Source organism: Amblyomma americanum, chromosome 1 (assembly GCF_052857255.1).
Source record: "Amblyomma americanum isolate KBUSLIRL-KWMA chromosome 1, ASM5285725v1, whole genome shotgun sequence".
Taxonomy (NCBI): domain Eukaryota; kingdom Metazoa; phylum Arthropoda; class Arachnida; order Ixodida; family Ixodidae; genus Amblyomma; species Amblyomma americanum.
In genome coordinates, this window is record NC_135497.1 from 184,369,097 (window position 1) to 184,394,700 (window position 25,604).

Below are 25,604 nucleotides of genomic sequence, written 5' to 3' on the forward strand. Positions count from 1 at the left end.
AAGATATCTTTTTCATAACTGCGAAAACCGGTCATGGGGGAGTTGCTATTTGTGGCTGTTTATTTCTCGGTCTTTCTACTCACTTTCTACAGCCAACTAGATGCATCTGATGGCTGTCTTGTTCATTGACGAGGCCGGATGCTTTTCGGCGACATATTGCGAAAAATTCTAAAAGAAAATAGTGTTCAACAGTGCTTTCTACCAGGGATGGTCCGACGGCTTATGGCCTTTATGGGCTGTCGTGGAAAACCTCAACCTTCCTAAGGGCCTAATAATAGATCGGAATGCGGAAGAGCGCCAGCAAACAGGGCGCCCCTTTTAGTTGCAGCCGGCCTTGGTGCACAGCCCGTGCGTGTGTGCGCGGGTGTGTGTTGACACGTCCGCGCACCTGCTCGTTACCCTCTTCGCAGACATAGCTGGGCTTACCTGAGCTTTGTGGCGCTTTTCTTTTTTTTTGTCCAAACGTATCTGTACTCAAGTTCAGTGCCTTATGGTGACACAGATCCGTTTAAAGAAATGGATAAAAGAACAACAGGAAAAGAATGCTACTTATATTATAGAACGAGAAAAATACGGCACCACTTTATGTTTACAGCTTCGCGCTTGAAACCCTTTTCCGTCCCTTGGCATTATGGTCATGCTCATCACCACTCAAACGCTCTCAGTTTCCCTATTTGCTGTGAAAGGTACGATTGGTTGGCCATAGCAGCGATTTACTACGAATAGTACATTCCACGCACAGTAGCGGGCTTGAGAATTACTGTCAATGCTGGCCACCCTGCCTTTATTTCTAAACGACCTTCTCTGTCTGTTTCTCTCTCTCTCTCTCTCTCTCTCTCTCGGCTGCGAATTCCGTGCGCAAAACATTACACGAACCACGTACACGAGAGAAACACAAGGACAGGCGCAACACTAACAACTACTTTATTCTTCTCAAACCAACGCATTTATATACATTTTGTCACACCTGCGCAAGCGAAAAAAAAAAAAAAACTCCAGTCATGTTAGATCACTGGCAACGACGCAAGCTCAAAAAACTTCAATTCGGCTGAGTAAAATGACATGGAAGTATCGCTGACGCATCCTTCAGCCTTTTTCTTAATATGGAATGCTTCGAGAGCCAGCGGCGCGTGTTCGTTTCTGCTCCTGCCCAGAATCGCCGTCCCCTGGAATCGTGTTGTACAATTACTGCAGTTAATAATGTGCGACACAGGATGTGCACCTTTGTCACTTTTGTTCCTTGCATTTAGCGCATGCTCCCTTAGTCGCTCATTTATGCAGCGCCCTGTTTGCACGATGTAGTACGTCTTTCCACGCGAGAGTGGGAAATCATACACGACTTCGGTGGCGCAAGAGACGAAGGCTGTCCCATATGCCTGATTTGGCAGCCATGCCTTCCATGAGCGCACGTGCGGTAGCACAGCTTTGAAAGCTTGTTCGGCTTAGAAAACGCCAGAAGTACTCCATGCCTGCTAGCCACTCTCCTAAGCTCGTGGGAGACTCTATGTAGGTAAGTTTCATAATCGGCCGCCCTCTTTTTGGCGCTCTGATTTGAAGCTCCCGGATCAGGGCCTCAGCCACAGCTGTCAAAAGCGACACAGGGTAACCTGCTGCCAAAAGCCGGCGCACCTGATTATCAAAACATGCTTGCAATTTATGCTCACACGATTTTCAGAGAACCGATTCCATACATGAAGATGATATGCCCCTTTTCACGATCTTTGAGTGTACGTGCTTCGTCTAATGTTTTGCGCACATCGATCATCTGTATTATTATCATGCACCAACTAGGCCCAACAGAAGTGTTATCGAATTCCGTAGGTGCCATAAAATACCGACGAATGTGTACAGTACAGTTGAGAGCGGTAAAATACTTGACCTGACTGCAAAAGGGAAGTAAGTAAAGGGACACTTAAGTTCCGCCTAAACAGTGTCACTTGATAGTGTTAATGACTAATACCCATATGAGCAGTATCGGTCATCCTCTACTTTACTTTCTAGATCCCTGTGAGTCCTTATACCTCTCCTGGCGCAGTAGTGCAGCGGTTAAGTGATCTGCCAATGCCCTGCTATGGAAGGTGCTGCCACCGGTGGGGCTTGTGCTGCCCAGGTTGCTCTCCCGAGCAACCTCTTGCAACCAATGATTAATTTAGCTTCCACTTGCCACGGTTTACTCACAATCCGGTGAACAGGGTGTGATGACGCTGCAAGGTCACGTGACCTGGTTGGCCCACCACCTAGGTCACATGTGGAACGATGTAAATATCGCATGGTTGCAGTGTTTGCGAACATGAGCTGCTTGCACACATCATCATTAGCAACAGGATTGCTCGACCATTAAGCTCTGTTTCTTCACTGTCATGAGCGCTGATGTTGGAAGCTCAATCAAATGATTTGCCTATTTCTTTTCATCCGGTTCTAAGAACCGTTCAATGTTCAATGCGAAACGAATATTGTTCTATTGCAGGCATGCCTACAGCGGCGTGCCGGTCGTCGTCACCGATGGAGCGTCAAACTGGACGGCTCTTCAGTCATTTTCGTTGAACTTCTTCAAAGACCTCTACCAGGACGCGGCTTTGAGGATGTCTAGAAGTGCCTGCCAGTTCTTCCCTTACAAGACGGAGTTCAAGAGTCTGGAAGAAGTTCTCAACATGACGGCAGAGCGTTCTAAGCTTCCATGGTACATTGGGTGGTAAGCAACTACGGCCATGCTTTTTTTTTTCGTGGTCAATACACTAGTGACAATGGTGCTAAGAACCACTTCATTTTCCTTTCGGCCCTTACTGAGAACCTGTAGTCTTTCCTGTAGTCAGACAGGGCGCTTTTCTCGTCAACAATACGAGGACAATTAACGAGGATAAAGTTTCATAGCTAAATGACAGTTGCAGGTATGAGTGTGCGGGTAGGTTCTACAGCTGTACGACGCCACGCGCGGTAGATTCCATTGAAGAGCCATATACATTTATCAGGCATGCCATAAGGCTGAATGAAAATTTTGGATAGCATGATCTTAAAGGAGGTATTTTCATCTTTGTTTACTTTTCGAACTGCATCATAAATCGCTTTCTATCCTATCACGTTTATTGCGGATCAACACAAAGAACAATTTCAGGGCTGTGTTTCGATCAGTGTGCGCGTGCTGTGCGACGGCATGTCCTTTTGTTCCTCGCATTGAATCATCATGATCATCATGTAATATTCATACAGAAAAGGCCGGAGGCCATTTTGTTGCTTGCTGCCTTCAGAACCCTGCAGAAACGTCTAAAACACTTGGCGCTGATTACTGATTGTGTGCTGAACGTGGCTTTTGACGGGCACAAGTTTTACCGACGACGCTGGGCGACAAATTACAGACAGCGCAATGCACCCTTTTAACGAAACGTTCCAGCCATGCGCTTGTTCGGTACGGCTCACGGCGTTTCTAGGTGCAACGAATATGCGTGACTTATGTTTCATAAAAACTAGAAACATTTCGAAAGTATATTACTTGTTTTCGCTTCGGAGCTTCAAATTTCAAATCTTCAATGTCGGATCACAAACTAACGTGTCTGTTACTCTCTGTCGCAACTTCCGAAAGCGCTAAACCGACGGCCGGTGGGAAGCAGATCCTAAGAAGAAGGCTTGCATAAGGTAGAGACGGACAAAAATCAACAAGATTTTTTTTACATCATGAGAAAGTAGCAAAGTGCGATAAAGAAAGGGGTATGCACAGCTGCCCACAGAAGTTTTCTGAACCCGGAAACCATGAAAAATCGGAACTTACTCGTCGCCTGGAGGCGCGGCATTACAGCGAGTGGTGCACTGCTCAGCTCGCACAGCGAACGGCAGACATACCCTTCTGTTCTTGGCTCCATGCTTAAACTGCCAATAAATAAAACTTTTTCAGGAAACTTCTTTGGCATCTGTGCACTTGATTTTATACACGTTGATTTTCCAGCGCCCCTAGGCGATCCCTGTTTGTGTCCGTGTGAAACGCACCGATGAATTGACCGAAAACACTCGCGGTCACCGGCGCGTGGACTCAGGCACCTTTCTTCCCACTCTTGTTCCAACGCGCTTTGGAAACACAGCACGCCGACTGAAGCACCGGTGCCTTCCCGGCGATGGTGACGGCCCGCCGACGATGTCTTCCGTCTCCAAAGCGGCACTCGTTCATGCCTGTCACGGCCATGTACCATGTGCGGGGGTGAACACAAGCACCTGAATGCACAGGGACGAACGACAGCCAGTCCTTTCGGGCATGGCGCAGGAAATCACTGTTTATTCTTTAGATTTTTGTAGAAAAAGGAGGGCAGGCGGTGCCAGTGCGTCTTGCAGCCCTCGGCAAGCTGTTCACTTGCTTCGCACGGCGTGTCCGGAATTCTAGAAACAGGTATGGCTATTACTAACGAGCGGCTACAAATCTCTAATTTCAATGAGGCGCCCATCAGTAATGGTCAAAATGTTAACTATTAGAGTTCAATTCTTCGCTTTACTAGTTAACAGATTCGCCTGTTTTCTGACGTCCACCAACACTGGTATTGCTATGCCGCAGAACCTTATCGTTACCTGCAAGAACCTATTTTTAAAAGTTAATGGCGGGCTTTCCTAAAACGCCTGGTAGATTTGAGTACATGCAAACCACTTCGATGCTAGTACATCGATATTTCAGATTCAGAAGAAACAAAGGGCTTTGGTTTCTCGTTGCAGTCTGCTCAGTTCGATGGCATTATGCTGGGAGTAAAAGAGGCGAGCAGAAGCTTTAAAGCTGATTGCGTTATCTGTAGCAAGATATACTGACTGGTGGTCCCGCTCAGAGCAGCCATTCTTTACTAGAGTAAGGCCAAAACTGAAGTCCACTTGGGCATGTGCATCATAGCCGAGCACTTCGACACTCTGTGAACAGTTAGTGGTTACCGCATCTTATCCGGCCATTTTATATTCTGACTGCAATTTCCACTGGCGAGTTGCGCACTTATATGTCATAGTTATAATAAACATATACGTACGATTTTTGGTACTCTTGCAGGAGCAACTGCAACCCGAGTGTGGCCAATATTCTCCGAACGCACTACCAAGCCCCTTACTTCCTCCCTCCACATTCGGAGGGCTCTACTCTAGACTGGATTTTCATGGGCAGCCCTGGCTACGGCGCCCATCTCCATGTGAGTGCATTCCGCATCTTCCGCCGAAGACGATTCTGGATACATGCAGTCTGAATCAAGGGCCGTATTTCGCAACCATTCATTTCCCAATCTGTCGTTGATCATCGGCGCTTTCGATACTAAAGTCGGGGTGAGGCACTTCTTGCCGGCGTCACATGTAGCAGCTACCAATGATAAAGAAACAGAACGCATCAGGAAACAATATTTACAAAATGTGGTCCAAAGACTTTTCTTTTTGTTTTGATCTACCATGTAATGTACAGCGTATACTTTTGCAATTCCTGTGGAAAAGAAAAAAAATTGGGCCATCGACTTTTATTTTGTCTAAAGCAAATACTACTGATAGCTGGAGCGGACACTTATGCTCCGCTTTAAGGGTATGACGCGACAGCGTGAATGGGTTAATTGCCATGCATGCGGAATTGCTCATCATCTATTTTACTTTCATAGACCACTGGGAGTCATGATACCATTCCCGGCTCTGTGGTGAAGCAGTTAAGCGATGTGCCACTGCCCTGCGATGGAAGGTGCTGCCACCGGTGGGACTTGTGAAACCCAGGTTGCTCTGCCCGAGCAAGCTGCCGCGACAAATCATTAACTACCCCCTGCCTTGGTGCGCCGTTTGCTCACAATTCGGTGCACAGTTTGTGATGCCGTCACAGGTTCACGTGACCCAGGTGACCCACCTGGTACTTAGGTTGTTTCTCTGACGTTTTTTTTTGTGGATTTTTTGCTCGGCGGCCCGAGACCCTTAACACAACCGCATTAAAATTTGGCCTTGGCTAGCATTGAGGGAATGAGAACGAAGCTCGCCTTCTTCGAGCTGTCCCATGTCATTTTATTTTTCAATCCTTTTTCTTGCCCCACCATATTTTTTGTAATTTTTGTGCTCACGAGGATGGAGCGGCGAGTCCTTCATTCTTTCGGACTCACCTACTTTATGTGCTCACGAGGAGCCCGTTGTGCCTTCTGGCGGTGCGGGCAGGGCACTTTATTTTTATTTATTTCTTCTTCCCAAACTAATGTCTGTGCTCACGATTAAAATAAGTAGAATATGCATTAGCTGTCGAATCCGCCTTGTCTATTGCTCTATACGTGCCTTCGGCCTTGACTGGCGTGGCCATTAGCAAATAATGGTGCCGCACCTTCATCTACTTTACTGGACAGTGGTCCAGTAATAAATGAAGCAGGTGTAGCTTAATGCTCGCAGACAGAGGACACGGCGGACGGAACGCTCCCACTCTCGACCCGACTGCCACGCCATCGGTCCTCTACCGTGGTTATGTCGGTCTACAACTAACACGTTTGTCACCTTCTGCAAAGAGTATTGCACAATGCAAGTGCACGTCAATACTAATTTGTTTGTACCTGATGTCATTGTACGTAAATGAACATCCAATGGTCATTATAATTAATAATAAGCCCCGTTCTTGCCGATACAAGCATCGTAATGGGTACTGATAATGTGTGAAATGTGCAGCGCATCTGGTGAGGATACGATTCTCGCATAGCTATTTTTTTCGCATAAATAATTTTGATATTTAGGATATAGATTTTTGTCTACGTGTTCGTCAAACATTGGCTCGTGTAACGAGCAAACTCTAGCCTATCAATGCGCAGCAGAACCTGCTCTCGGGAAGGCTTTCGCTCTTAAACGGAGCTGTTTAGCAGGAATTCAACCAACTGCATTAAAATCTGTACTGTGACTGCCGTGTGGAATCGCCACGCTTTCTCGCGTATCTATATGAGAGAGCCCAAAGTAGAGCGTCTTCAAAAACATGTGTTCTCTTCTGTGTCCCTGCAGTGAGCAAGCAGGTGTTGGTGAAAACGTTCGACGCGTTTCTTTCTACGCCTTGTAACAGTTTCGTCTTTCGCTCCCTCCATACATCGCCCTTTCCACCTCGAAGATTGATCATGTCGGGAAACCCTCTTGGCAAGCGCAGATTAGAGGAACAAAACTGTGGACACTGAAGCCCGTCCCTGAGTGTTATTCCACATGCCACGAGCTCCAAGTAGTCGTGCATCCGGGTGAAATATGTGAGTCCTGTCACCTTTGCATTCTGTGCTCTCTGCGTTTTTCGTAACGTCTGCTCTAGCTCCCATTCACACATGCGGCGTGCTTTAAAGGAGCGAACGCTTTGTGCTTCATCAGAGTAAATCTACTGGATTCGGTCAGGGGCATCACCATCGCGAAATGACAAATGGTTGCTGCCCGCCATTTCTGTGGATATGTGTTTGGATTAGCGGCCGCTGTTTGGCAGTCGGATGGCGCAAGCAGCTCTGGTGCGCACGAATCCGCTGACCATGAACGCGGAGTTTCGGAAATGCAGAAAAAATTAAAGCATGTAATTTGGGGCTGTAGTCTTTCATGTGCATCCTTGTTTATATGAACATTTTTGCCATGTTCACTCATAGTGGCCATGGACATCGACACAAGAGCCACGTATATTTGCCGAAACTACAGTTTTTTCTTCCTTTCTTTACTTTCAGTTGTCGTCGATTCTAACCTATGGTACCACAAGACGGAGATTGTCGGCGACGAGATAAGCATAGCAATTGGGTCTGAATATGACTGATATTCCCTCATGTGTGAAAGGGTTGATGTAAAAAAAAAGAAAACAGCGCCGAGAGAGTGGTGAACAAGTGAAATGGTTGTGAATTGTATTGTGGACACATCGCCTCTTTGTTATTGCTGCTGACGGGTATGCTCTCCAAACAGCTGTTTTTTGCACTCCTTCTGCAAAATGCATGCTTTTCAAAAAGTGGTTTATTTCTACCTAAATTACAGCGTTTTGAATGAAAAGAATAGTTTCAGACAATTCCTTGCAGCTACATATTAGCGCTGGGTCAAGGCGAAGGTATGCGGTGGCGAAAGACCACGCTGGCTTGGCCTGTGCTGGCGCAACATAATACAGAGCTTGATGTGCAAGCGCAGGAGCATACTGGCGTCATTACACAGCAGTGACGATTTGCATAACGCAAGCTTTCATCTCGTTGCCTATCCTTTGCGCAAAATTGCAGCTCCCGCACTTTTGCTGCCTGCAATTGACGTCTTCTGTGTAACTGCAAATAAAAAACTCAAAATATAAAATTTGTGAGCGAAGCGACAGAAGTTGTTTTTGTTGAGTGAAAAAGAGGCACTGAGGGAAACCCGTTGCTCGTGCGGGCGGAGAGGGCATGTTTTTTTTTTGCTGGAAACTTGATTCTTCAGAAAAAAAAAGTCATTTTTGCAACGTCATATGGCAGTAACCAGTTTCCGGGTGTGTAAAAAGAAATGCAATACTTGAACCCAACGTTCTACAGCAGGCCTGACGGTTAGGTAGTAATTTCTATGCTTTCAACTGAATGAGGCATCAGCGAAATGAGCCTGTTACAGACGACGTCAAGCCTGGTGCAGGACTGAAGGCCCGCTACTTCAACACAATAGAACAGACGAAAGAAAATGAAGACAAAAAAGTCACTTACAGAATTGTGCAAGCATAATGAGGCATCGCAGTAAATTACCTACGTTCGCGCACGTAAAGATCCTTGCGCGGACAAAGCAGCAGGTTAAAAATTACGTCTGCGCTTCAGACGTCGAGTTTTGCGCAAATGCGTCCTTAGTTGCGTTTGCAGCAAAGCCTATAAGATGGCTCGAATATTGAATGTTTCATTGTGTTCGCACAAATATCCACAAAGTCTGGCACATTCTGGGCGCTTACCTTCCGCTTCAGTGTTGAGAACCAAGCCTCTTGGCCGGTAGGCCGACCTCTCTAACCACTCGGCCATCTGCGCCATTTTTTCTCCCGCATTTCCTGTTTAGGCGAGAAGGCAGTATATGTACACAGACACTGGAAACATATGTCAGTCAAACTTCAGCTGCTCTTAAAGATGAGTTGCGCACGCGTAAAAAAAACAGACACAGGAAGAACACAGGAAGACGGAAAGAGGGTTCCCCTACGTGGTTCTCTATGCTGTAGCTGAGAACCTTCTTAAGAAGGTAAAAGAGGGAAAACGCGACAACACCAATGAGCGAATGCTCAGAAAGAGGCCACGGTTATACCGTATATGCAACAAAGTCGCCCACAACATGAAGAAAGTGGCAAACAGGCATGGTGTCCTTGTGGTTTTTTCAGCACCACGAAATCTCGCCGTGTTATGCCCGAGGATCAGCGCCGAAAAAGATCAACAAAACGGATGCGATACAAAGCATGCCGAAACTGTTGTTAAATGTGCCGCGGGCGTGGTGTATGAAATCCCGCTCAAGTGTGGTATGTTTGCCAGACAGGCCGCTGCGTGAATTAACGCGCAGGGGAGCATGTTCGGACTAGAGGAGAAGCGAGCTTGCCCGCTTATTGCACTACATGTGCATGTAGGGTGTGAGCCAAGGTTCAAGAGCATGAAGATTCTGGGCAGGAGCAGAGACAAAGTAGCGCGTGAGCTTTTAGAAGCGTACCAAATCAAGAAAAAAGGCGATAAATGTATCAGTGACACTTCAGTAATGCTGTATTACGCAGAAAATAACTTCCTGCGCGGTTTTTGTTGACCTGTGCCATCCTTCTATCGTTTTCCCCCTTTTTTAGCGACGTTGGCACACTGCCTATATAAGCCTCAGTGGTGTTACAATAAAACCAGTTGATAGTTTGCGCTCTTTCCGTCTTTGTTTTCTTCCTGTGTCTGACTTTTATGTGTGCGCCACTAGTCTTTAAGAACAACCATGCGCCAACTAGCCCAACAAGAAGTTCTGAACTGCAGCTGACGCGGAAAAATCAATTTTTTTTAACACACTAGTCATCAAGACTGGTGATTCACTCAGAGGGTTCATCACCGCAGGGCTGCTGACGATATTACTAGCTCGCATTTCTACATACTGAAAACTACTGGTGATGCAGCGGACGTTCTACACATGGGCTACCTGTCATAATTCAAGAATAGCAAAAAGAGTAGTTGGAGGAGAAGAGAAACAAAGAGGAAATAAGTCGAAGGTCTATAAGGTAGAACGTGATTAGGGGAAAAATAAGTCAATTGCGCGAGACCAGAAGACGAAGCAGCGGATACAAAAGGCTTTCTGAGTCGTGGCGGAGGCGATAGAGGTGAAATGGTGGAACGATGGCGACGCTCCTGCCCGTGTTGTGTAAAGTGTTCTGGCCCGGGGCTGAGGCAACGCCGCATGGCTGGACTTTTAACCCACTGCGTACCTTTGGTGCGTAAGAATGCATTATTTAAATAATTTTAGCGCAATTTACAGATGCTTTCAAATGAAGTATTCGAGTCTAATTTGTGATAACTATTTGTAAAAATAATCGGATTCTCGAATGGGGCCGGCCACCCATGGACTAACTATTCACGCGACGCGGCCAGAACCAGAGCCCTGAATAACTCCCCGTACACTTTATGTGGCGTGTCTGGCTTCTGGGGTTGTGTTCACAGCCATTGTAACAAGTTCTATACGATGCTTAACATATTACTTTAGCATTAATTTGCAACTGCAATGATTATGCACACATATAAGAGTAATCTAATTTAGAAATTGTTATGCTAGGTGATGCGTTTTTGTTTCCTCAATTTGTGAAACCATATAGATGACTAAAAAATACGCATGTGTGCAGAACTTGCTATATATATATATATATATATATATATATATATATATATATATATATATATATATATATATATATATATATATATATATATATATATATATATATATATATATATATATATATATATATATATATATATATATATATATATATATATATATATATATATATATATATATATATATATATTAAACTGAAGTTTTCTTACCAAATTTTTCTTATTTACTTGGCGTGCAACTTGTGAAAAGAGTTTGTGAAGCCTTAATTTATTGCACTTATCCTGCTTTACCACGGTGTTGGTGAAATGCGTCGCGCTAGTGCCCACCAAATCAATCTCTCCTCATGTCCTGTTCTTTTCTATGACCTAGGCCCACAGGAGTTCACGCAAAACAGTACACTTACTTTTGTTAATGGTATTATTTGCTTTTCAGGAGCTTCAAATACTGAGTAGAAGTACAGACACCGCAGTTCTGCGGCTCTACTGCGGAGATAGATTCCAGCATGTTTATTCTTGCTCTTTTTGAAGCAGTTTATTTAAGGAGAATAAGTTTTAAGATCCATGTCCTGGTTACAGAAGGAGGCTAAGTATTAACAACTATAGGTATGGCCTCCCGTGTTGATCGAATAAAACAGTGTCAACCAATAGCAAGAAAAAAATGAAGCAGCAAGCAGATGTTCTGCATTATAATGTCAGAAATCCGGTAATATACAAACATGCATAATCTTACATATGCAGCATACAAATCGGCATGCGTACATATACAGCATAAATCAAAGATAAGGACATAATAGCCAAAGTGGAACTTCACTCTATGTAAAAAAAATAGGTTATGGCACCAAGAGTTTCGCTCAGGCACGACTAAGTAAATAAGCGAGAAAAGATTCTTGCAGTGTGCTTCCAGAAAACAGTTTAAACTATATTATTCTTCAGGAAAATGGCGCTGAAACTGACTGTTCTGCGTAGTTTATACGGGGTTTTGATAAAAATGGTTTGTGGTTTATGGAGGTTGAACGTCTCTAAGCGACTCAGGCTATGAGGGACACCGTAGTGAAGGGCTCCAGAAATTCTGACTATTGGGGCTTCTTTAACCTGCACTGACATCATGCAGTACACGGCCGTCTAGAATTTTGCCTCCATTGAAATTCGAACGCCGCGGCCGGGATCGAACCCACGTCTTTCGGGTGAGCAGCTGAGTCACTGAGCCACCACTGCGGCTTCTTTCTTTCGGTAAAATATTCTTTGTTGAAGCAAAATACGTGTATTCGGGTTCATGAACAACGATTGAAAGAAACAATCTAAAAAGGATTCGTGTTAATAACTATAAACAAAAAAGAGTGATTCGATGTGATCTAGTAATAGACGATATATTTAATGAGAAAATATAGGTGTAGATGATAACAAAAGAGAAGAAAAGGTGATGATTTGGAGCGCTTGCTTCTGAATATGGATCAGGCAAGAAAGGGTCGAAAGATACATGCTGTCCCAAGATGTAATGCGGTACTTGATGTGAGGATGCATAAACGTACAGTAATGGAGATCAGTGGGGCAGTGTGAATTGTACCACGCGTTCTAATTAGGCTCTTTATAGTGAAGTCGATTTTTCGACAACAGAAGCTATGTTGTTGTTGAAGTTAATATTAGAATAAACTGCTACTCCTACATAGGTGGCCATGGTTAGTCTGCTGTATTCTAATATTATTAATCTATACTCTCGGAAATGCTATAATCTTTTCTTTGCGGACAATGAAATAATACAAAGCTGTTTTTAGTGGTGTTGATCTCCATGTAACGATCATGTGCCTACCTCTCGATGAACATAACGCGGCTGTAATATTTCTCGTTAATTTAGAAATACCTTTACGAGAAGCTAATCTTATAGTGTTGTCAGCATATACGGTGGATCGAGAATCATTTATATATAATGGGATGGCGCTAATATACGTTAAAAAAAATCGAGATCACTGCGGTAACCCGCATTGGAGTAATGCGAAAGCACTGACGCCTCCTCGGCACTCATCGGCTCTCTTTGATTCTCTTCTTCCGTTGTTGTCTGTCGTGTTCACCTTCCACAGCACGTTTCAAACGCTTCGCTTCAGTATTCCGTTTATGAGGCTCCTTCACACGCTTCCGCTTCGCATGTGGTCGGTCTGGACGTCGAAGCTGCACTATGCGATGACACAGACGGCTTAAAAATGATGCCACACGCCCGCACAACGCGTAATTAAGCACCTCGGCATCAGCGCGCGAACACAGTATCTACACGCGGCAACGGCGAGAAAGCGACTTGCGTGGTGGTGGTGGTGGTTGGTGCTATGAAGGGGGGGGGGGGGGGGAGGGGGATACTGGTCTTGACGTACAAGCGGCGCGCCGAAGCGGAAGAGGCCGTATGCTCATTACAAGTTGCTTTTTTTTTTTGGTGCGCCATCGCTCCGTGTGTCTCACGTGATCGTGACGTCACTTCAGCAAACTGCCACGGGCGTAGGAGCGACGTGTCAAACCGGATGGAGCCGTATACTCATTTCACGTTTGGCGTGGCATCGCTCCGCACCGCACCGTTACACCATTAATTACCCTTATTTCCGCCTTAATTAACTTCAAGTCATCAATAATTCACGCTTAACGCTTTGCATTATACATTCATTAATTGATTGGATTTCAATAAAATGCACATTTTTCCTCGTTTCATCTCAGTATTCATTTCGGGTGTTCGAATTTTGCGCCACGCGGTGGCCCCGCCCACACATTCGAGCACGTGGTCCCACACTTCCGGCGTTTTCAAATTTGGCGCCGCTTTTGCTTTGGCCCCATCAACTTTTTGGAAATTTTTGGCTCTAATTAATTAACTATTCATCCGATTTTGAAAATTTTGGTTTGCGCAGCATCCTCACATCATTCTCTTTCGATTACAACCACTCGTTTGACGCTACTTCTTTTGAGTTTGCCTCAGCTGCTGCGGACACGTTTTCGTGGACATGACCTTGTCAACGTAGCGTAGTAAGGCTTTCGCTTTAATAAAAGTGGTCCAAGTATGGAGCCTTGAGGAACACCCTTGGTGATCATTCTTAGGTGGAATAACTTATTGGTGAAAACTGGTTGAGAGCATTGGAAATGATTCTAAGTTTTTAAACTGGGCCAGTGATTCCGTAATTTTCTATTTTCAAGAAAAGGGTATAATTAATGATTAATTTTGTCAAACGCTTTTTAGAATCTACGGATATCGACTCAGCTATCATAATTGAATCTATTTGTTTCCTTACGTAGATAAAGAAACGATTAGTGCAGTTTCTGTTGATGACTCCCGGCGGAAACCGAACTAGAAGGAAGAAAATAAATTTAGTATAGTAGCTGCGAATTTGTGTTTACATTAATTTTCTACTATTTTGCTTTAAACAGGACGAATTGATCAGGCGGATAGTTTTCCATCAAATATGGGTAACTTTTTTCAAATACTGGAATAACCTTTGCTTGCTTTAATATTTCAGGAAAGATTCATAAGGTAAATATAATGTTAATAACATTGCATAAAGAATCAGATATTACGCGTTTGACAGTTTTCGTATGAAGGACTGCATTTTGATAAGGCCTGCTCCTCTATTATTCAAATTTGTTATTACATAACGTCTTGGAACGGGCATGACTTAAGAAAGCATAATTTTAGCTATCGTTGCAGAACGGGAATGGGGTGAAGCGTATTTAATTCAGTTTTACTGAACCTGTCTTACATTCTTGGACAAAAATTTTGAATATTGAAATGCTGTAAGGTACTTATATGGAAATATTGAAGATAATGGCCCATTCTCTGATATGTAGCAAAATCTTCCTTTGTAGTGCTTCCATCGCTCGCACTGAGCAGTTAAGACTGCCATAGAAAGCCAACGGGATACGCATTTGACGATAGCAAAAAACAAAATGCAAGCCTGCTGACAGGAGATCTGCTGATATGTTGATTGTTATAGTGAAATATTGCAATGTTGGTTAAACGTTTAGGGGAATCCCCCAAGGTGGAGTAGTAGTAGTTTCAGAGAAAGCTGCATAGCTTTCCTTTGTCGCCGTATTGCTGCTCTTGGGTGGATGCCAATGAGTAATTACTCCCTTATTAGAAATCTTACAATATATGAAAAAAATGCGTTCATAAACTCTTTCCAATTCAAAAAAACTTTCGTCCAGAATTGTTGAGTATGTAAGAAAATGCATTTGCTATCTCCTATAGGTTATCAATTCTTTTATTATCATGAAATATTGACCTAATAGTGCGGTCAAGGGGAATAGCGTATAGAAATTTATTTAATACTTGCCATTTTCTTCTTCAATAATTGCTACATTCAGTGATTTTGCGTTCATAGTAGTTCCTTTTTCTAAGTTCCGTAGATCGTTCTGTGTATTTTCTTGGAGACAACCTTGTAACGATTCTTAAACCTGGTGTTAAATGTATGCTTTTTTTCTTCTGCAAAGTTTTTGTACGCGATGATTCTATAATAACAGAGGTCATTCGCGGACAGCGGTTTCTGCCGATTGTTTTTCGGAATATGAATTCTCGTCTGCACAGAGTAATGACATCTTTAAGTATTGTAATGAACTCCTCAAACGGTGCTTCGGAATCCAAGGATGAAAGATATAGGAAAAGTCGGATTACTCAGTTTGTTCAACATACCTGACCATATCAAATTCGTATCAAATAGGTAGCCGCATCTGATGATTATAACTTTAATTAAACGAAAGAAATGTCTAGTAAGGATCGCTTATGTCCACATGCCCAACTGCAACGTTTCGGGAGTTTTCAAAATTTGAAGGAATCGAATAAATGAAAGAATTTGGATTAAAAATAGTTACTTATTAACCAAAGCCAAAGACGACGAAATTTGTAAATAGAATATTTTCATGGCTACCGTTATGCACTAAATTAACTTATTATCTTGATTATCAGCGCATGGTTATTTTATAACGACATGTTCTGGAGAATTGTTGACAATGAGCTACAAATGTCAACGACTGCTGGCGATGGTATTCCGTAAGTCCTGCCAAAAAGTTGTTTTCGTTCAATTAAACGAAAAAAAAAACTCAAGTTCTACCGACAGCGATTCATATTTACTGCCATCCCGGCCGCGGCGGTCGAATTTCGATATAGGCGAAATTCTAGAGGCCCGTGTGTAGTGCGATGTCAGTGCAGATCAAAGAACCCCAGGTGGTCGAAATCTCCGGAGCCCTTCCATACGGCGTCCCTAATAGCCTTAGCCGCTTTGGGACGTTAAACTCTCTAAATCAAATCAAAATCAAAGTATTTACTGCCAGAATCTTTAAGGTCAGAGTGCCTTTTGTTGGAAATTAACGACGAAATGGACATAGAGAGAAAGTGGCAAACAGGCAAGGCGTCCTTGTGGTTTTTTCAGCACCACGAAATCTCGCCGTGTTATGCCCGCGGATCAAAAACACTCAAGAACAGTCGTGAAAAAAAAAAAAAGACTTCCTCTAAACCATACCGCAATGCTTCCATAAAACAACGTGCTCCTTGGGGGTTTTGCTTGCGGCCTCCAGATTAGTCGGAGAAGTCTTGAACTTCTCAAACATGTCGTTCATAAATTTCATGCTTGATTTAAAACCCTCAGTTTCGAGAGTCAAAACACGAAGTTCCGATGTGATTCTGTCACCCATCTGACTCTTTGTCATTCACAGCTCTGAGCATTTCTTTCATGTACAAGTCGAAAAATGCCTTTGAAGGCATGTTGGAGTCATGTTGCGCAAGTTTGTCAAGAACTGCTCGTCTTGTAGAAAATAAAATCAGCACATTACTTGCAGTTACAGGAAGAAGATGCTTAGATTTGACCTGAATGTGTCTCCAGCCTCGCACCACTCTTGCAAAAGTGGCTGCCGGATGTTCCATCGCAAGTGTATGTAGCCGGTGCTCCACTATGTGCGCCATCACGCAGCCAAAAATGGCCACGAAATGCTATTTCAAATCTGCCCACGGCAGCATTCGATGGGTTCACATTCCTGTCTATAGCGAACTGGAACAGCGGGGAGCTTCGTTTGCTAGTGCTTGGGCTCTCATTGGCTCAGTGGAGCTACAGTGACCTTTGCAAGTCTTGTGTTCTTTCCATACACACCCATCTGCAGTTGCATCTTCCATCTGGCTCACGACGATGCGCAACAACTGCGGGCGGCTTTCTTTTCAACGAAACAATCTCGCTCATCCATCGCAGCTGGTCTCGCGTGTGCGTGCACAGGTAAGTGCTCGCTGCGCACTGTGCAAGTGGTACGCCTTCGCCGAAAAAGTGCCCCCTGTAAGTTCCAATAGGAAGTTTTGAGGACATATTTAAAGGTCTGCTTGCGCTGCTGAATGCAGTTGGCTCGTGCGGCAGGTTATTGTGAGTGCTGCGCGTTTCCTGGTGAGTGCGCGACACTATTTTTCCTTTTCATCTCTTTTTTTCACACTCCTACCTTCTTCCTTTCTTTCTTTCTTTCTTTCTTTCTTTCTTTCTTTCTTTCTTTCTTTCTTTCTTTCTTTCTTTCTTTCTTTCTTTCTTTCTTTCTTTCTTTCTTTCTTTCTTTCTTTCTTTCTTTCTTTCTTTCTTTCTTTCTTTCTTTCTTTCTTTCTTTCTTTCTATCTTCCCGTAGTAGGCGGTTAGAGTCGGTTATATATCATTCTTGTTAAGGTCGGTATTTCCTTTATTTCTTCTCAAACGTTTCTCTGCTTATTTGTTTTAACCTTCCCCCGACACTGGCTGCCAGTTCTTCTATCTACAGGTGGTTTCTTGTTCGACTCGCAGCGCACTCCATCGCATATATTGCAAGGACAGCAAGCTTGTTAAGCAGAGCACGCGAACACTCAATGAAAAGGGCATTATCTGAAAAGGCGTTCATTTCCCTCTGGTTGTTTCATGTTTTGCAATGTTGTTACATGACTTAAAGATTAGGAACTCGAGTTTTCTTTACCTTCAAAGCAACGAAAGGGATAAAAACACGTATGACAGGAAATGTTTCAATACTGTCAACATCAACTTGACCGCAATGGCTATGGACTTGAAGTTGATTCAGCCGCGCTGCAGTCTATACGGCGCTTCAGCTCTTCATAAAACCTTATCGAGAACAGCCAAGTAATAGATTAAATTACGCCATAAAGGAGAGAAGAAAGAACGACAATGTCCGCACGTGGTCTCTTATCAGCAGAATGTACGGCCCGGAGAGAAGCGTGCGGAGCGACGGAAGACCGGCGAGGATTTAACGGTAAGTCCGTATAAGGATAGGTGCTTCGGGGTGCAGCCAGTGTCCTCTGCCCAGAATTCTTAATCACGTATTTAGAAGTGGCACCAGGACGGATGATGGGAAACTTTGCAAACACTTTATGCTTGACACTGAATTTTGATTCGTATTCTATATTTGGCACTGAATCTAATAAAATGCTGCGTTAGGTGTATTCAACTGTTGTTGGCCACAGACAAAGAAGCTAACGCCCACGTCTGCAGCATCTAATTCAATCAAGAGAGTACAGAGAGAGGAAGACAAAGCGACGCGTATGGAGTTCAGGTATCTCTTGTGCTTCCTCTTCATTACTTTGTATTTATTATTCAAACTTGCCGCACTAGCATAGCTGCTACGGCGTTCTGTGGCTGTGCACGAGTTCGCTGGTTCAGTACCAGTCGTAGTGGCGTGGCGACGGCGTTCTGGTGGAGACGAAATGAAGATATATCGATATGCTGTGATTCCGATCATCATTAAATAGCACCAGATGGTCTGAATCAGTCGGGGAGCCTGCATTGCGGTGTGCCCTAGACCCTGGGCTTAACGCTCTGAAAATTCCTTTCTACTGTAAATTACTACACTGTCTTTTGAAACACACACACACAAAAAAAAATCTGCACCTGTGCGGGCATTCGGTAGGCAGGGAATTTCAAAGTTGTTGCTTTTATTCACGGGCACCCACCCTCAAATGATAGAGTAGCATGGGAGCGTGGAAAATTTGCATTCGTTGTTGCTTCAGTAAGCAGCGTTGTATATTGAGGCTTGCATCCACGTGACCAGGTTAACACCGCTCTCTTCAGTTCTCTTATGCATTTGTTAGTTGGGATGCAATTGAACTATTTACAAGAACGATGCCCCCCTGAACTTTCGTGGTAGCGTATACACTTCTCTGCTCGAAGGCTGGCTACAATAACTGAGCTTAAGTGTAGGACATGTTTCTGATGAGCGACTACATATGTACTAAACTATGTGTAAAATTGATGCTGAGTGCTTATATGTTTCCGTGCCGGCTTTACTCTAAAGAGCCAGGGTCGTATTCTGAAGCCCTGTGCACAAGCCACCATAAGCGCGCTATTGGTTTCAGGAGGCGAGAGCCACATAGCGCTTGATGGATGAATCGGCCCTTAATTTTGTCAAGAAGGCAGGCTTTGGATGCATAGTAGCCCATTTTTGGAGCATTTAACCTGTGTGTGGCATAGAATGATGGACTGGTTGGTCTTTGTTGTTCCTGAAGGAGAACACCCCTTCATGCCAAACTTCACTGTGTGAATCAGTCTTGTCCCTTCGACCTTCGAGACCGTACGAAATCTGGTCTTACGTAAGCCAGATAATTATTCGAGTTGCTTCATTTCGCTGTGGTTTCATTCTTGCGCGTTGTCTGCAAGGTCAAGTAAAATCACTTGCCTCTGTCATCGAACCAATTTGAATTGATGAGGGCAGAGTGTCCCATGAGAACTGGTGGTTAGTTCATCCAGAGACTGCGATTTCAGTCGCCGTGTGCGACTGCAAATAGTTGGTGACGTTAACCTTGGTCGATAACGTGAGAGCTCGGGCTTCTTGACCAACCGCCAGTTATGTTGCTCTCGCGTGTGAAGCGAAGAGAAAAGATGCATGGCAAAAAGGGGGTGATTTTTGGAGGCGCCTTTATTCTTTCTGTAAAATTACACCTGCAGCGTGCACGCTCTACGACACACAAATCACATCAAGTAAAAGGAAAGTAAGAGAGCTTTAGCAAAAATTGGACGACAAAAGTTCCACAGGAGAAAGGATAAAATAAAACAAGATTTGTCAGCGGCATATGAACTGGGTTAACATGTGTGTTACTGTCGTCAGTAGTCGCAAAGTATGGCCAAAGATATATTAAGAACAATACTGGCAGAAGAAAAAAAAGAGGGGCCGATCTTCTAATTTTGTGGTTGACGTTTATCAGCATAACCATGGCAGGCTGTGTGCGGTCTAAACCGACCGAGAAGAGAACAGTTTGAAATATTCATAGTTTGTTTTCCGTCGTTTTGAATTTTTTAATTCAGTTTTGCTTTTAGATGTCTTTTGAGAGTCAACTAGCTCGCATAGCTGGCCACAGACAGCACGCCTCTGAAAGCGATATGTCAGGGTAGTCTAATGAAGTTTTGTCATGGCCACGCTTCATCAGTTTTGGCTCTCTATGCAGTAAATGATTTAGGCGTCTCCTGAAGGTAAATTAAACCAGAAGGCTATAAATAATGTGCGCCAGGATTACTATAGTCAATGATAGCCGTTCTGCAGGCCGTCTCTGTGGGGCCTCCATTGGGTTTCTTTTCATTTCATGGGAGGCAGGTTAAGAAAGGCTGAGGAAAGTGCCGCCGCTTCATCCTCTGTTCCTTTTCTCGTAAGTACTCCAGACAAAACAATCTGGCGTTCCTTGAGTCTAGTCAGAAAAAAAAAACACCCATATTTCATTTATCAGTCTGCATTCAGTGGCAGATGAGGGCAGTGGCGTTTGCGATAATTCCGTCTCCACGTCGCGATAAGGCCCTCTGGCGACGGCCCCCAAAAGAATGGGCGAGAACAGCACATTCGTCAGCCCCGTTCAAGTGGCAGTCATAGATGAGAACGGCAGGCAAGAACAGCTGGAAACATCGAGCGTAGCAACCCTGGAGTCTGTTTATTGTAGCGGTTATGCTCTTTCAGGAACGACGCGATAAGGGTTTCGCCGTCGTCGACGTTGCATGCTGTAGCGGCCAGGGTGATTGCTGTCGCTCGGGATCGTCGTTAGGCCTAGAAGTTCTGGCTGGTCTCCTCGGTGACGAAGACCTGCCTGGTGCCACCGGGAACCTGGCTGGTGGTCACCCAGGAGCGGTGCTTGGCGCGAATCAGGGACAGGTTGCTCTCGGCGGAGTCGGCGCGGTCCTCAGCGGCCTCCAGTTCGCGTTGGAAGCGGCGCACGCGGGTCAAGTTCTGCTGGCTCAGACCCTCCTGCGGAAAAGAGGCAACAAGTCACTCCACAAGCACACGGCTGCTGAAGTGCTACGGCCTATATGGGCCGATTCTTTCTTTCCTGGAGAAGTAATCTAACCAGAGTGTTGCAGTCATTTATACATTTTACCTCTGCAGAGAAGGGCCGGTGGTAATCGAACTGAAGGGCACATCATGGGTACTACACGTAGTCTGCAGTCCAACGGAATCTGCATAGCACTTATATTGCAACGGATTCGATGCCCGTACTTTACTGCCTGTAGATATTACGTGCAGCTTGTTTACAGCCGTACCTGGTTCTCTTCCAGAAGCCCCTTTAAACCAGCGCGAGAAGCCGTATGTCCCCTCATCCCCACCAACACTAAATCTTTTTTACCTGATTAAAAACTGCCTTAAGTTAGTTTACAGTCCACAGCTTGACTAATATCGCTCAAATTGGAACCCTTAGCGCCGTGACACTTTTCGGTGGTACGTTGCCCTTCACGCACCTGTTCGTTGAGCTGTCGCTTGTAGACCTTGACCTTCTCGTTGAGCTTCTCGACGGCGTCGTTGAGCATGGTGATGGTCTTGTGGTCCTCCTCGGTCTGGAGCAGCAGCTCCTTGGCGCGGTGGTCCTTCTTGCGCAGCATCTTCTGCGTCTCGGCGTGGCGCTTCTTCTCTTCCTCCATTTCAATCTCCACGTCGCGGATCTGGAAAAACGAGTGCGGCGAAGAATTTACATTTTGTGGGGTAATGCGAACGACTTTGCGGCAGTTTAAATTTGCGATAGCCGTTCAGGCCACATCTACTTCTTTCAGCCGTAAACAGAGAACTAGAGCGCGGGAAAATGGGTAAAAGGTGCAACACATCTCCCGAGGCACCAGTGTAGTGAGAGGAATATGTGGGAAAACCACCACAGAAGTGCTAACTGAAGCCTTGATGTGTTTTAAACGGCTTTCGTCCATTATCTGATGGCTACCCATGGCACGCTCTCCTTTTCTTTTTTTTTCAGGTGTTCCTCTTATTGTCATGTCAAGATTTCTGTAGTCGCCCAGGAATTCAGGCGTTAAGCATTGGCATCAGGACGAGAGCCGTGGTACCTGGTGCCGGCTTGCCGAGAACCGCATCTTTGGCACTTCGTCCTAAGCGAGCAGGGTGCAGCGGATGTGATGCTTACCCTAGCCTCGAGCTTGGCGATGACGCGCTTTCCTCCGGCCAGGGCGTTCGCTTCCACTTCCTCCAGGCGAACCTGAAGGTTGCGGACTTCGACCTCGAGGGACTTCTTGATCGATTCGACCTTGATGTAGCGCTCCTGCTCTTCCACCAAAATGTCCTTGGTGCTCTTGAGCTCAACGATGGTACGCTGGCAGCGTTCATCAACCACCTGGTAAAGGGAGCGGAAAGCGGGACTTTTGGTTTTTCATGTTATATAGCAGTCGCCTTAATTTTCATTCACCTGGCAACCCTTCTTTTCAGCAACAGCTCTTATCATAAGTTACCTTCGCTGAAGAAACTCACGTCACAGCGATCAAAACAAAGCATCTGTAAACGGCGATTGAAAGTTTTCAATGATCTCACACTAATAGCACCGCGTTCTGCAGATTTCTAAGGTTATTGCAATCTCAAGAATCGTTTGCAAGGAATACGCGTAAGGCAGACTCGTTTTTTAAAAAAAATGTGACAAGTAGAGTAAGCGTTTTACAAAGTGCAAAATTCCCCAAGTCCTCTACCAGGCCTTTAACCGAAGCACTACGGCCAGTAGGCAGTGGAGAGCGGCTCACCCTGAGCTCCTTGTGCAGCTCGTCGTAGTCGGCCTGCAGAGCAGACAGCTCGCTTTCCAGCTTGTTCTTGGCAGCAGCAATGTTCACGTTGATGGTGGTCAGCTCGTTCACGCGTGCCTGCGATTCCTCCAAGGACTGCTCGGCGGCGCGCTTTGAGCGCAGGGCCTACATCAGAGCAAAGAACACAGCGCATCTCGTCTGGTGCGGGCCTCCAAATTTAGCGCGCCCCAGTGACAAGCTGCTACGGCTTCTCCCCCTGTTTACAGCCAACATCTCCAGAAAAAAAGAGTAATTTCATGCAGTTCTGAATTGATTAGCATAATTCCGCTATTTCTCTTTCGGCCTTAAATACAGTGCTTTAGAAAGCAGAATAAAATAGTGTGGTACGTTATGGAATGCTCAGATTTAACTGAAATAAAACTGTTCTAAAATCTATAAGCGATCGGAAAACCTTGCTCACGAATGTATGCGTGATCTTAAGTTAATAGCGCCTCAGCACGTACCTATCCACGGCGGCATCAACTCTTTCTGGACTGGAGACCTTCAAGGCACACTCGTAAAACAAGGTATACCTGCCTCGAGGAACAGTATTGCAGAAACCTATATGTCGGCCTTGAGTCGTGTGGCCAGGCACGTCGGCACTGAGGAAAGCAAAAGGCTTATCCTGCTGCAACACTCACGGATTCGAGGGCCACGCGCTGTTCGTCCAGTTCGGCCTGGAGTCCCTGGCAGCGGCGCTGGGACACGGCCAGCTGGTCGGCGCACTGCTGCAGCTGGCGGTGCACCTCGTCGTAGTGGGCCTGCAACTCCTGCGGGCGCGCCAAACACACCACAAAGAGCCTAAGAGCGGTGCAACGCCTTGGGAGAGGCGCCATCAAGCACGGCTAGGTGCAACTGCGGAATTTTCTTTTGCGGCACAGACGCGTTTCAACGTAGGAGGACTTCTCTCACTTGCGGCGGGAATCGTAGAAAAGGGCGATAAAGCCATGCATGTTTTCGTAAATCGCTACTTAACGATTTAATGTCCGCGTAAACACTATTCTTTTACGCTTTTGGCGATGGTAGCTGCAGCCCTGGGCACTTTTTGAGCGAGCTGCCAGTGTCGATATTTGTGAGGGTTTTGAACTGCTAAATAACTTCGTAAATTGTGCGTGGTGAAATGTATAATTTGATACTTTGAGCGTATCCTATGTAAAAACAAGAAACATGATTAAACGATAGCCTGCAAGAGTAGTGGAATCTTTTAATTTGCATTGTATTGAGAACTACGCCGTGCATTTTCCCATTAATCTGCCTACCATTTATTTTTCACCATATAACATTTACCAAAGTACAATGTTCTGGCATCACTTTCTGTGCTCATTGGTTGCGTCAAGCACCTTCCGTATGAGGCTAGAATTTAACATTAAACTTTACTGCCGGTCTTCAATGTACTACTCATTTACTAAGCAGCGCATTACTTCAGACAAATACCCCACTAAATTCTTCTGCAGCAGTCGTTAACTTTGACTGTCTGGTCACAACATTGTTACACTCCTGTTGCTATCTTTTTTTTTTGCCGTCAGGGAGGTTTTAGTGCTATACAAAGTATGACAGCTATGACGTGTAAATGCAGTCTTTTCTTCAACAAAAACAGGAAAACTAAAGAGAAGCGAAAGAACGATGGGGCCAGAATATGAAGCCCTGGATTAATTTTAACTAGATATGCACCACAAGAAAGGCAGTTGCAAGACGGAAACAGGACGACAATCGCGTGTATTTCCCATTAGTGTCTGCACTTTTGAACTCTAAATGAGCCTTCGTCAGTATTTATCCTGTAGCTTTTTCGGCGCCTTGCAGTGAGAAATTTCTAAGGCGATTAAAGGGCAAATGCGCACATCTTTCTTTCCAGATTACCATGATACCAAGAGCAAACTGCGGAGCAAAAGAGCTGGAATTTAAGAAACGCTGCAGCACCCAGACAGAGGAGTGCTTACGGTGATTTGGACGGCCTGCTTCTTGATGATCTTCTGGAGGTCGAGGTTCTGCTTGTTGGCGGCATCCAGGGACATCTCGAGCTCCGTGATCTGAGCCTGGTACTTCTTCTTGATGCGGGCAATCTCCGTCTTGAGCTTGGCCTCGGCCTCGGCCAGGCGCATGTTGAGCTGCTCCACTTCCAGCTGGTACTGCTTGCTGTGGATTAGGAGAAAAGACACGCAAAGAAGAAGTAGCTCAGCGAAGTAATGTTATCACACTCACGAAGTTTGTTACAAGGTTTCGCTCAATGTGCAGCCTATAGTGGCATGTCGCGGACTGATACGTAAGCGCAGAATGTCTTATTTACCGCCTGAGCAAATCAGCGCGTGAATATTCTTTCCAGCTTCCTACACCTCACTGATTCCATAATTAGGCAATGCGAATAGAAGATCCAAGGGGGATGGGTCCTCACCAGGATGCATGAATATGTCAACGTCGTCTTTCTTGTGTATTGTAAAGCTGAACAGAGACAGTAGAAGTTTTCGAAACCCGTATCATGGCTGCACTCCCTCATACGGTAATCTTGTTTTTTCAATTGCTTAAGGCTAACGCGTACATGTCAGGCCACGTTTCACGCCTCATTCGTTACGCCTACAGAGGAAAGCGTAATAAACATATTCAAGGCGTAGTCGGCATCTTGGAAGAATTTCGAGCCAAATCATGAACAGATTCATTATGCCGTTGCATCAATGTGTGATGGGCGCATAAATTATAGGTTCCATTATACTCTACCTCGTGCGTTTTTAGTATACTTACCAAACTTCGGCTTTTAGATTGGGTCTGCTATGGCATCGGCGTCGCGCCGACGCCTTGCCTCTCCCCAGGCCCAATTTTTTATGTATACGTGAACGGAAACCTAAGGGTATATTCTACTGTATAAGGTTGAGCAGTCAGCTATAAGGATTGC

General features: G+C 45.0%; 2 protein-coding genes across 2 annotated transcripts in view; one reads left to right on the forward strand and one right to left on the reverse strand.

Annotated features, from left to right (window-relative positions):
* The first annotated feature begins 1,465 nt into the window (after window positions 1-1,465).
* On the forward strand, window positions 1,466-7,740 carry LOC144115115 (uncharacterized). The gene is made up of 5 exons (XM_077649282.1): window positions 1,466-1,506; window positions 2,468-2,692; window positions 5,009-5,144; window positions 7,052-7,181; window positions 7,635-7,740. The coding sequence occupies exons 1-5, from the start codon at window positions 1,466-1,468 to the stop codon at window positions 7,718-7,720; spliced, it is 618 nt and encodes a 205-aa protein (XP_077505408.1). The 3' UTR covers window positions 7,721-7,740.
* Window positions 7,741-19,592: 11,852 nt separating this feature from the next.
* The window catches only part of Prm (Paramyosin), a 31,266-nt gene continuing 25,254 nt past the window's right edge, over window positions 19,593-25,604 (reverse strand). Inside the window, exons 9-14 of the mRNA XM_077647982.1 lie at window positions 24,658-24,853; window positions 23,362-23,490; window positions 22,682-22,846; window positions 22,078-22,284; window positions 21,410-21,610; window positions 19,593-20,921 (exon numbers count right to left, since the gene is read on the reverse strand). Coding sequence (XP_077504108.1) covers window positions 20,724-20,921; window positions 21,410-21,610; window positions 22,078-22,284; window positions 22,682-22,846; window positions 23,362-23,490; window positions 24,658-24,853 — 1,096 coding nt within the window. The 3' untranslated portion in view covers window positions 19,593-20,723. The remainder of the gene's footprint in view (window positions 20,922-21,409; window positions 21,611-22,077; window positions 22,285-22,681; window positions 22,847-23,361; window positions 23,491-24,657; window positions 24,854-25,604) is intronic.